Source organism: Penaeus japonicus, unplaced genomic scaffold (genome assembly GCF_977035675.1).
Source record: "Penaeus japonicus unplaced genomic scaffold, GWHDUDI00000001_assembly GWHDUDI00000015, whole genome shotgun sequence".
NCBI classification, from domain to species: domain Eukaryota; kingdom Metazoa; phylum Arthropoda; class Malacostraca; order Decapoda; family Penaeidae; genus Penaeus; species Penaeus japonicus.
This window is the reverse complement of record NW_028234417.1, coordinates 30,515,454-30,527,953: the sequence shown is the minus strand read 5'-3', so window position 1 is coordinate 30,527,953 and position 12,500 is coordinate 30,515,454. Positions and strand designations below refer to the sequence as shown.

Here is a 12,500-nt window from a genome sequence, read left to right as displayed (position 1 = left end):
AAGGACTTGAGAGAGAAAAAAATAAAAGCTACATTTTAAGTACGGTAATCTTCAACAAAAAAGTTCTAAACTTTAACTGATCTACATAACTGATCTACATAAGTAATGGATATGCTAGCTTAAGTAAATGATAATCAGGACTATTTGTACTTATTTAAAAAAATAACTAAGTAAATAATAATCAAAATCAGTTATGATCATAACACTACAATACTCATTACAAACATAAATTCACAAAAAATAAGGGTATTTTATCTATGAACTAGACTTAGTAATACAAAACTCACAAACAAAACAGACAAATAAAATATTAAAAAAATACCAAAGAGAACAAAAAATAAAAGCATATATAGAACAACATATAACACTACTACAAAGAAAAAAAAGAGAAATCGGAAGGCACAAACTTTTAATAATAATAATGATAAAAATAATAAGAATAATAAGATTGATAAACAATAAAAAAAATACAAATGATACTGATCAAAATAAAAAGAGAAAGAAAAATCGGAAGAGGCACATTTTTTTTTTTCAAACTCAACTTCTTCGCGTAAACTTCATATCAATTACAGGCGGGGGAAACATCCCCCCCCCCCTCCTGAAGAAAAGGTGGCGAGGAAACATTCTGGTGATGAAGGGACTCGATACATCACATCATAACGATGATATTGACACTTTCGTAACAGAGGGGGCTGTGTATATATATTAACGATGGAGATATAGGCTATTCTGCGTGGAAGTGAAAATCGAGTCTAAAGAGTGCGAGTGTCTCAGAGAGAGAGAGAGAGAGAGAGTGAGAGAGAGAGAGAGAGAGTGAGAGAGAGACAGACAGAGAGAGACAGAGAGAGAAAGAGAGAGAGAGAGTGTAATCATATATATGTGTATGTCATACTTTAACATGCAAATGAGTGTAGAGATTTTATATCATAATATGGACATACATCAAGACGGATAATGGAACAAAATCATCTGTGTATCATGAGAAAACAACGACATCCATGAAAGGAGTAGGTACCTCAATGACGTCATGAAAATAAACCACCCCTTTAAACATCCACAAAAAAAAAACTTTCATTTCAGTAAATTAAAAGTATCCATTACGAAAAAAACTAAAACGTAAAACCCACTGATATTCATGAATAAAATAGACGTAAACTAAAAAAAATCTCCATAAAAAAGAAATGGTGCCACACTTCTTTCCCATAGCCCGTACTATTTCTATGAAAATGAGGACGGTGATTCATTTAAATGTTTCAAAAAAGAAAAAAAAGAAAAAAAAGGGAAATTAACGACAGTTTCAATAGCCTGGCGTGAAAAAAAAAAATACAACCCGGGACTGAAACGTGCAGTGACTTTGCAAAATGGACTGCGAACGAAAAGATTTACGCCGCGCCAAGTGCAAGGTAAAATGGCACCGAATCTGCACCACAATGAAACCGAGCCATTGCGTCACAGGAGGCGAAGATGGAATCGGTATGAATACAATACAATACGAGATGAAAAATTCCCCCACCCCCCTAATACAGCGGCGCGTCTTGAGTTAGACTGATGAGTAAAAAGGAGGTAGCGTCATGGGTCATGTTAGATAGAATTCGCGAAAGGAAGGAAAGGAAATGTAAAATGTTGTTAATGGTGATTATGTTTATGATAATGATAGTGATGATGGTGATTATGATGGCGATGATGGTGGTAATGATGGCGATGATGAGGATGAGGATGAGGATGAGGATGAGGATGATGATGATGGTGTTACTCGTGATGACGGTAATGATGATAAAAAAAAGGAGATGCTATATTAGCGACGATGCTGACGAAGATAGTGCTACCAACATAAAAAAATAATAAAATAAATAAAACGACACAAAAACTACCAACTTAACAAAAATCATTTCTATCCAATATCGCTTTCACTCCCCACTATCAATCTCTAGCCTCACGATCATATGTCTCATCACCATATCCATTACGTCAGGCAGCTACAACCCCCCCCCTACCTATCACTCTGCTTCTTGCCTTTCATCATCATCATCATCATCATCATCATCATCATTTCTCTCTTTCTTCGAATTCATGCTCTTACGTCGTTAATCACTAACACTTTTTACTATATTCAATCCAATTACTTTTACATATATCTATATCAATCTATCTATCTATCTATATATATATATTCTATCTCTCTTTCCCTCAGCCGTGTCGCCGCTTTCCTTCTTTTCCTAATCCTCCTCTTCCTTCTTTATTATCTCCCTCGATCCTTCCTTCCAAAACCATCTCCATCCTCATCCTCCCCTTCACCTTTACTTTCATCTTCTATTTTATGGCCATCTCGCCCTACCTCTTCACACCACTCACGCAACCTTGCCCATCATAATAATTATCAATCTTCTCCCCTCATTCTCCCTCCCCCCCTTCCTCCCTTTCCCCCCCCCCCCCCCTAACACACACACTATTCTCCCTGCACCCGTTATCCCTTCCCTTGGAAAACACCATCACTGAGCGAGCAAGCAAGCTAGCAAGCAAGCAAGCTCATCCGCGGGAGATATTATGTATGCTAAGAAGTTACGGTAATCTGCGTCGTAGTGGAATACCCCCCCTCCTCCTACCCCACCTCCCCCTCAAGTCTTACCTCCCCTTCATCACTACCGTGCCGCCCCCCCTATCGATCCCATTACCCCTCCCCCTCACCCTCTCCCTCCCCCTTTCCTTTCTCCTTCTCTTGGGTCTTCTTACCCCCCTCCCCACACCTTTCACCCCTTCCCCCTTCTCTCCCTAACACTCTGCAATACCCCTTTCCCTACCTCTCCTTCCCCCCTCCCCCCCATCAACACCTACACTGCATCTCCGCCAATAACTTTTAGCCAACATCCGCCCGCAGCTCGTTCATTATTCGGCCGTTAAAAGAGCTCACTTAACTCCTTCTTTTTCAGAGTTTGGGGAAAAGTCTTCGCTTCTGCGTAAGAGTAGGAGAAAGAGGGAATATGTGGAGAAACTTAATCGAAGAAGTAACATAGGAAGAAAAATCATACACACATACACATACACACATACATAAATGCATACATATATACATATATATGTATATATATATATATATATATATATATATATATATATATATATATACATATATATATATATGCAGGCACACACACACACACACACACACACACACACACACACACACACACATATACATACATATATATATATATATATATATATATATATATAATATATATATATATATATATATATATATATATATAAAGTGAATGAGAAAGAGAAAGAGTGAGTGAGTGAGTGAGAGAGAGAGAAAGAGAGACATGACCATGATATATACTCGAAAAATAAGGAAATACTTCCTAAAAAATGCAACAAGGCAAAAAAGGATAAGATATTCATACCCACTCCCCTCTTGCGAGAGTACATTATAAATCCTCCTCCTGGTAAGAGGGGCTTTTGAGCAAAACTCAAGAGGAAAGAAGAGGCGCGAGCAAATTTGGCTCAACTCAAATCCCCTTGCAGATGCAGGAGTATATCTTTCGGGCTTAAGCAATCTTCTTAAACGGCTTCTTATTAACAATGCAAATCTGCGTCCGGCTGGATTTACCGCTCCCCTCCCTCGGTCGAAACGCTTCTCATTGCAGAAACGACTTGACTGCATCGCCTCCAGCAACGCCTTTTCGTTTAATTCACCCGATTAGTCTCTTTCGTTGAATCGCGCTCGTTAACCCCCCCATGATAATCGCTTCAAATCAAGACCTGGTAAGTTCTCTCTATAATTCTCTCCATTAACACTCGGATCAAAAGCACGAAAATCGTTTCTATGTCAAAGCGTCGCTATCGCTTCGCTTCGATTCTGCACCGTCCGTATCCGTTTTAATTAGTCTTTAATATCTTCAAATCCGTTTCCATTAAAAATCGCTTCAGTGCAAAATCGTCGAGCCATATCGCCGCAGCCCACGAAGGTCAAGGCGGTCTTCATCACACAGGTCATCGCTAGAAAGACGCCCGTCATCACACGGATTTTCACAACCAAAAAACAAAAAAGAAAAGTCAGACAGACAGAAAGAAAAGAAAGAAAAAGTTTAATTCTTTCCCTCTACATCCTCCCTATGCCCTTGAATACCCATACCCAAACGATAAAAAAAAAAATAATAATAATAAAATAAAAAAAGTATATACCGTATATATTCAAATCTTTATCTATATCTATGTCTATATCTATCTATCTATCTATCTATCTATCTATCTCTCTCTCTCTCTCTCTATATATATATATATATATATATATACTATCTCCCTCGCCCTATTTTTCCCCCATCGTTATCCCGACGTCGCCCTTGAAGCACTGTGACGTCATCCCCCAAACCCCCGTCGACCTCAACATTGACGTCATACCCCTCCCCCCTCCTCCCTCCCATCCCTTCCTCCGGTCATGAAGCAGCGGCTACTCTGAATGACAATATCATGCAAATCAGGCAGGGGGTCGTCGTTCGAACCCGTGAATTCATTCCCTCGACGCGAAGCCCTCACGCCAGCATCATTCATCCCAAGCGACAGATTCTCCGACATGAGAATCTCGCCACGGGGCAGAGTCGGTTTAATAATGAAGGAAAAACTCTTTGGATAAAAAGAGGACACACTGCTAGAAAAAAAAGTGGACAGCTAGAAAAAAAGGACAAACTACGAGAAAGAAAACAAGGAAAAAAACCTTAGGCAAAGATAATGCAAAAAAGGACAAACTACTACAAAAAAGGACACACTACTCGAAAACAGGACAACTTACTCGAAAACAGGACAACCTACTCGAAAGCAGGACAAACTACTCGAAAACAGGACAACTTACTCGAAAACATGACAACCTACTCGAAAACAGAACAAAACTACAAAAAACAAAGCAAACTACTAGGAAAAAGGAAAAACTCCCAGAATAAAAGGAAAAACTACTCAAGAAAGCAGAAGGAAAAACTAATAGGAAAAACAGAACAAACTACTAGAAAAATGGACAAACCCCTAGGAAAAAAAGAGGACTACCTACTAGAAAAACAACAACAAATAAACTAGAAAAACAGAGAGAAAAAAAAAACAATCCGAAAGAAACACGGAAAACAAACCCTACTAGAAAAAAATAGTCCAAGTGCAAAGTACAATCTCCCGGCCTTTCTCTCCACGCTAGGTACATTGTGTCTCCGATGATGATTCGCTCTCATCAAAGGTTCAATGCGGAATTAATTACAACAAGGAGCCTTTACTACTGCAGAGAAGAGGGGAGGGGAGGGAAGGATGGGAGAGGAGGAGAAGGGGAGGAGAGGAGGGGAGGGGAGGGGAGGGGAGGGAAGGAGGGGAGGAAAGGAAGGGAGAGGATGGGAGAGGAGGGGAAGGGATGGAGGGGAGAGGAGGGGAGGGAAGTAGGGGAGGGGAGGGGAGGGGAGGGAAGGAGGGGAAGGGAAGGAGGGGAGAGGAGAAGGGGAGGAGGGGAGGGGAGGAGAAGGGAAGGAGGGGAGAGGAGGAGAAGGGGAGGGGTTGGGAGAAGGGAAGGAGGAGAAGGGAAGGAGGGGAGGGGGAGGGAAGGAGGGGAGGGGGAGGGAAGGGAGGGGGGTGAGGGAGTCTGCACATTATGCCTTAGTGGAGCGAGTTCAGCGAATGAGTCGTTAATGAGGCGCTTCCTCCTCATTGCGCGAAGGAAGGGAAGGGCGAGAGAATGGCTAGCAATGGGGAATGGGGAAGAAAGGGGTGCGAGGGGTTATGAGTGGGTGCGGAGCAGGAGAAGGAGAAGGAAAAGCAGAAGGAGAATGAAAAGCAGGAGGAGAAAAAAGAAGAGGATAAGGGTGGAGGAGTAGGAGGACCAAGGGGAAAAGGAAGATGAAAAAGTGGAGCACCAGAAGGGGGAGAAAGGAAGAGGAGGAAGAGGTGGAGAAGGAAGAAGAGGAAGAGGGAAAAAGTAGAGAGAGAGACAGCCGGAAGAAAGAAAGATGGGAGAAACAGGAGGAGGAGGAGGAGGAGGAGGAGGAGGAGGAGGAGGAGGAGAAGGAGAAAGAGAAGGAGGAGGAGAGAAGAAGGATGGGAAGGCGCGTGAGAAGAAGAAGAAGAAGAGGGAGTAGTATGAGCTGCTGGCACGACCTATGACGAAGAAGGGTACAATGCACGAAAAAAAGAGAAGCAGCGAAGGGCAGGGTTGGGGAGGTTAGAGGAGAGGGAGGAGAGGGGAAGGGATGGGAAGGGATGGGGAGGTTAGAGGAGAGGGAGGGGAGGTAAAAGGAAGGAAGGAGGAGCCAAGCCCTGAAAAGAGGAGCTTGTCAAGGAGAGTGGAGTCCATTCGTGTGTTTCCTTTCAGCCTCCTTGATGACCAGTAGGGTTCCTGAGGCAAGCAAAGGAATAAAAAAAAGAAGGGGGGAGGGGGAGGGGAAGAAAAAATAAACAAAAATAAGATGAAGAAGAAGAAAAATATCACAAGTCCTTTTCCCTCCTCTGCCCGATCCGCCTCCGCTCACTTCCCAGCGCCCGAACACGCGAAGCTTTCCGTAAGATTTATCCAAGTTTCGTACAAACACTCTTAACTCCCGCTCTCGATATCGGATGAAGGTGGGAATAGGAAGGGGGGAGAGGGGGAGAGGGGGGAGAGGGGGAGAGAGGGTGGGAAGGGGAAGAGGAAAGGAGAAGACAGGGGGGAGAGGGAGGAAGAAAGGGAGGGAGGGAGGGATAGGGGAGGGAAAGAGGGAGAAGGAGAAGGAGAAGAAGAGGGATAAGGATGGGGAGAGAGGGAGAGAAGGAGGGAGAAGGAAGGTAAGAGAGGGGGATGGGAGAGGGAAGGAGGGAAAAGGAGAGGGAGAGGGAGAGAAAGATTGAAGGAGGGAGAGGGGGAAGGGAGAAGGAAAAGGAGAAGGGAGAAGAGAGGGAGAGGGAGAGGAAGGAGGGAGAAGAAGGAAGAGAGAGAAAGAGAGAGAAAAAGATTGAGAGGGAGAGAGAACAGCGATAAAAGCGCTGCCTCGGAAAGTGTCAACCTTCCCGTATCGGATTAACGAACCCCTTGAGCCGAGGTTGTGATTCCGCCCACGATTTTCCCTCCTCCCCCGTCCCCCATCTCTCTTTCCTCCCTCACCTCCCCTCCCCACTATCTTTCCTCCCATCCCTCGCCCTCGTCCACCACCCCATATGTTTTTATCTATCTATCTCTCGCTCCCTCCATAAACATTATCTTCTCACACTATCCATAATGCATCCTTCCCTCTCCTCCCTCGATATGTGCTATCGTAGTTATCCTCCCCTTTCTCATTCCTCTTCCCATCATCCCTATTCGCTCTTCCTCCCTTCTTCACCTACACAAAGAGAAAAAAACAAACCACTCTCCCTCTCGTCCTCATTTACAATTAGCAGCCCTCAGCCCTCAACCTCCCCTCCCTACTCCCTTCTTCTCCCCTTCCTCTACCCACCAACCACTCCCTACCCCCTTTCCTAACCCACTACCCCTCCTTCTACCCACACAATTATCTAATTATGGCCAAACCACACGTACTCTGAGCACACTACATGTACAGTAGACTACAAGTGGTCTCGGCCCCGCGCCCTCTTCTGCTTCTCTCGCCTGACCTCTCTTCTCCTCTATCTACTATTCTCTTTGCTTTTCTTTTCTTCAGTCTCTCCTTTCTCTTCTTGCCCTTAACCTTCCCATTTCTCTGTTGTCCTTAATCTTCGTTTTCTTTTCTTGATCTCAACTGTTCTTTCCTTTTTTTTTGCCCCGAACCTTCCGTTTCCTCTCTTCCCCTTAATGTTTGCTTCCTTTCTCTACTTTGCCTTCAACCTTCCCTTTCCTTTCGTGCCCTCAACCTTCCCTTACCTCCCCTGCCCTCAACCTTCCTTTCTTTCTCTTTCTCAACCCCTACTTCTTCCTCTCCACTCATCTATTTTAATCTTCTCTTTCCCTCTAATTAAGACTGCTCCTCCTGCGCCCCTCCCCCTTTCCTTCCCCCTGCTCTCAATTCCCCCTTCTCTTCCCCCCGCTCCCAATACCCCCTTCTCTTTCCCCCCACCCGCTCCTAATGCACTCCTCCCTTCTCCCTATCCCAATTCCCTCATCCCCTACCTCTATTCCCTCTCCCCACCCCACCCCACCCCAATGCCCTCCCCCCTCCCCCATCCATCCTAATCATCCCCATTCGCCATCGAGAGTCTGCAATACAGGAACGGGGCGGGGAGAGGGGGGGGGGCAGAGATCCCAAGATGCAATACGCCAATCCAAAGTGCTAAGGAAATGAAGAGAGAGGGGGGAGGGGGCAAAGGGAGAGAGAAGGAGAGAAGGAGAGGGGGGAGGGGGCAAAGGGAGAGAGAAGGAGAGAAGGAGAGGGGGGGAGGGGAGGCACGGCCGGGGTAAGGGTATTGTGCTGAGTGAATGAGGGGCGTAATTTCCACGGAATGGAATGGATTACCTGGCGCTGCGGAGATGCGATTCTATGGTAAGTGTGTGTATGGGATGATCTTCACATAGCATCCTTTCGGAAGTCTTTTTATTCTTCTTTCTTTCTTTTTTTTCTTTTTCTTCCTTTCTTTTCTTTATACGTTGCCCCGCCGGAGTACCTCTTCCGTTGTCCTTCCTAGGTTTTTAAAGTTCGAATTTCGCTCTTCACTTTCCCTTTCTCACCTCCGTCTCTCTATCCGTCCGTCTGTCTGTCTGTCCGTCCGTCCGTGTGTCTGTGTGTCTGTCTAACTGTCTGTCTGTCTGTTTCATTCACTCTCTCTCTTACTTACCGGAGGCAAATCCAGCCTTGGACTCGGGTTCCTCTTCGGCCTCGCTGGGGGGGTTGCTGTCGGCTCCCTCTGTGGCGCTGCGGAAGAGACGGAAATCGGTTATGGAGAGTTTAAATAAAAAAATAAAGAATTTAAATATAAAAAGGGGGAATTGAGAGAGAAGGAATAATGAAAGGGTAGAGAGAAAGAACCGAGAACTTGGGAACGAGATGGTGTGAACGAGAAGAGATAAAGGGAGAGAGAGAAGAGAGAAAGAAGAGAAGGAAGAGATGTGAAAGAAGAAGGAGAGAAAAGATAGATAGAAGAGAAGAGAGAAGAAAGAGAGAGAGAGAGAGAGAGAGAGAGAGAGAGAGAGAGAGAGAGAGAGAAGAGAAAAGAGAGAAGAGAGAAGAGAGAAGAGAGAGACAGAGAGAGAGAGAGAGAGAGAGGAGCGAGAGAGAGAGAAAGAGAGAGAGAGAAAGAGAGAGAGAGAGAAAGAGAGAGAAATAGAGAAAAAAGAAACAATGAAAGCCCCACTTGCCCACTTCACGTAAAAAAAAGAAAAAAAAAAAAATCCCAAAATACACAAACATAAAATCTTAAATCACCCCTTCAGGCAAGTCCGTTAATGAATTTAAATCCGACTAATCACCACCCCACCCAAAACAGCCCGGACCTCCCCGACTGCCCCCCCCCCCAAAAAAAAAAAAACGATCCGGACATTTTTAGTGGAAGAACACTTGAGTTAATTATCCCAACATGTGTATTCATTAAGCCTCGCCCCATCTCCGCCATTAGGATAACGAGCCAGCAATCCCGCTAACACGTGACACTCGAATAGGTAGTTTTTCTTATCTGCGACGATGACTTCATGGCCATTCGCTCTCTTTCTCTCTTTCCTTCTCTTTCTCTCTCTCCCTCCTTCTATCTCTCTCTCTCTCTCTCTCCCTCCTTCTCTCTCTCTCTCTCTCTCTCTCTCTCTCTCTCTCTCTCTCTCTCTCTCTCTCTCTCTCTCTCTCTCTCTCTCTCTCTCTCTCTCTCTCTCTCTCTCTCTCTCTCTCTCTCTCTCTTTTGTTTTGTTAGTCTTCTTTTAGTTCTGTTTCACCTTCGCTTTTAGTCTGTTTGATGTTGTTTTTATGTTTTCATTAATTTTATTCTTAAGTTGTTTCTCATGAATTTTTGCTTTGATTTTTGCTTTTCTTTATTCTTGGAGAGGCAGGAGGGCATGGAGGAGGAGGAGTAGTAAAAGGATGAGTAAGAATAAGAGGAAGAGGAGGATAAGAAGGAGGATGGGAAGGGAAAGCAAGACAGAAGAATACATATCTAACACATCCTTTTCATATATAAAAAAAAACAACATACATGGAAAAGAAAAGAAAAGAAAAGGAAAAAAAAAAAAAAAATAAAAAAAAATAAAATAAAACGAAAAAAAAAAAAATAAAAAAAAAAATCCCAAAACCAAAACGCTGACGACCACAATACCAATACCAACAACAATAACGACAAACGACGACGAAGAAGGCGCTAAAGAGGAAGGAAAAACTTGGGACAATTTCTCCCCGGCCACTTCGGGCCACCCTCGCCACGGGAGGCTAATCCTACGTTTTCTTCCACCATTGTTTCCCCATCTAACCTTTCATCCTTATTATTTCCTTTCCTATCTTTTCCTTTGACGTCTTTTTTTCTTTCTTTTTTTAACCTTATTTGTATTACGTTTTCTCTTATTTCCTATATTTCCTTCTTTCTTTCTCTCCCGTTCCCCTCTCTCCATTAAACCTCTAACAAGGTGGGAAAAGAAGGGGGAAAACGTAAGCGAAATTCTCGTAACTTTTTTTTAACCTTTTATCCGTATTTCTCTCTACCTCTCTTCTCTTCCTCGCCGCTAGAAAAATCCTCGTCAGCGCCATAAGCTTATCCTTCCCTTTATCTTATCTCGCTCTTCCTCCTGTTTTCCTCTTGTTCTTTCTTTCCATCTTCTTTTTATCCTCTTTCGCTCTTTTTCTTTGTGTCTTCTTTCGCTCTTTTTCTCTATGTTCTCTTTCTTAAATTACCCTCTTTTTCTATATTTCTATTTTGCCTCTTATTTACTTTCATTGTGTCCTCTTTATCTCTATTCCCAAATTTTCTTTCCCTCTCTTTCTCTTTCTCTCCTTTTCGCGCTTTTCCTCTAAATATCTTCCCCGTCTCCCCCCTCCCTCCCCACCCTCCTATCCCACCTACTAAAGGGGAAAAAACACATCCAAGACAAATCCTCACAGCAACAGCAGCCCCCATTAAGCCCCATGCGTCATGCACAGCCCACGCACACTAGGATCACACTAGCCATGACGTCACACCGCCAGAATCCCTGGAAGCTTAGGATTCCAGGCGTGGCGTGTATTCATCCTTCTGGGGAGGGGGGTGGTGGTAGTGGGGAGGAGGGGGTAGGGGGGGCTTTTGTGGTTGTGTAGATGTCTACTGCTTGGGTTTGGATTGTCTTTTCCTTCATAAAAAGGAATTGTGGGAAAGCGGGGAAAGAAGAGAGGGGTTAGCCATATTGTATTCAAACTGTATTCATCATACAGACAAACAGACACAGACACTCACACACACTTACACTCACATACATACATACATACATACATACATACATATACACACACACTTTTACACACACACACACACACACTTTTACACACACAAACACACACACACACACAAATGCGCGAGTGCAACGAATCAAAACACTTCACGGTCTTTAACATTCCCCCTCACGTATGCATAAAATTATCGCAGCTTGAGCAATCCCTAGTTCAAACACACTTCATTTGCATGACACGTAATCTGCGGCACACAGCCTCGTCGACTGCTGCGCCAGAGTCATGCAGAGGGTGGGTCGCTCCATCAAGCAGCAATTGCGTCGAGTCCACTTTTCCTGATAATGAACGGCTCTTACTACCTGGCAACAGTAAGATAAATGCTCTTACGTTCTGAGACTAAATCTAACTCTAATAAATACTAAAAGGAGGAAAGGATATAACATAGTATACGTATCATGACGTGAGATGCAAATCCCATAATTAAATACCCAAAGGTTATCTTTGTTACCAGGTATATTCGCCATCACCATCAGTATCACTATCATACTTATATCTATCATTATCATTATCTTCATCATCATCCATCATCATCATCATCATCTTCATCATCATCATTATCATCATCATCATCATCTTCATCATCATCATGAGCCTCTTCATTCAACTCCGGCGGCCTCATCGCGGCGGCGACGGCAATTTCCATGCGAACTCACGTAATCGCACTTAGGTTAATTAGCTCCGCGGCGACGTAGGGCTAGTGTGAAATGGCGGCGGAAGACTTCCTGCTGTCACATGAATCCAAGAGCGGTGAGCTGACATAAGGGATCATCCGAAAAGCAGCGGCGGGGCGTGGGAGAGAGCAAGAATTGGCCAACAGTCTTCTTCTCATTAACTAAAGCGACGACCTCCACGTCACACCCCTTTAAACATCAGTAAACGCGCGTTTATACAGGCTCGTAGGGTACGTGCACGATAACGAACGACACACACACACACACACACACACATGATTACACATTTTGTTAGAACATCTTAAAACATCAAATGAATAAAGTTGGAAAGGAGACAGAACACACTTAGAGTATAAAACTGAATACAGATCTTTCTGGTAGAGAATCCGTGAACGCTAAGTCGTGCGGCTATTTCTTTTCTTCGCAAACCTAACACTAACTTCTAACGTATCTGACTTGACTCAAA

General features: G+C 43.9%; 1 protein-coding gene across 17 annotated transcripts in view; it reads right to left on the bottom strand.

Annotated features, from left to right (window-relative positions):
• Sap47 (Synapse-associated protein 47kD) overlaps positions 1-12,500 on the bottom strand; it is a 174,567-nt gene that overhangs the window by 116,938 nt on the left and 45,129 nt on the right. For all 17 annotated transcript variants that reach the window (XM_086544766.1, XM_043011205.2, XM_086544759.1 and 14 more), the window contains one exon: positions 8,746-8,822. In XM_086544766.1, coding sequence (XP_086400892.1) covers positions 8,746-8,822 — 77 coding nt within the window. The remainder of the gene's footprint in view (positions 1-8,745; positions 8,823-12,500) is intronic.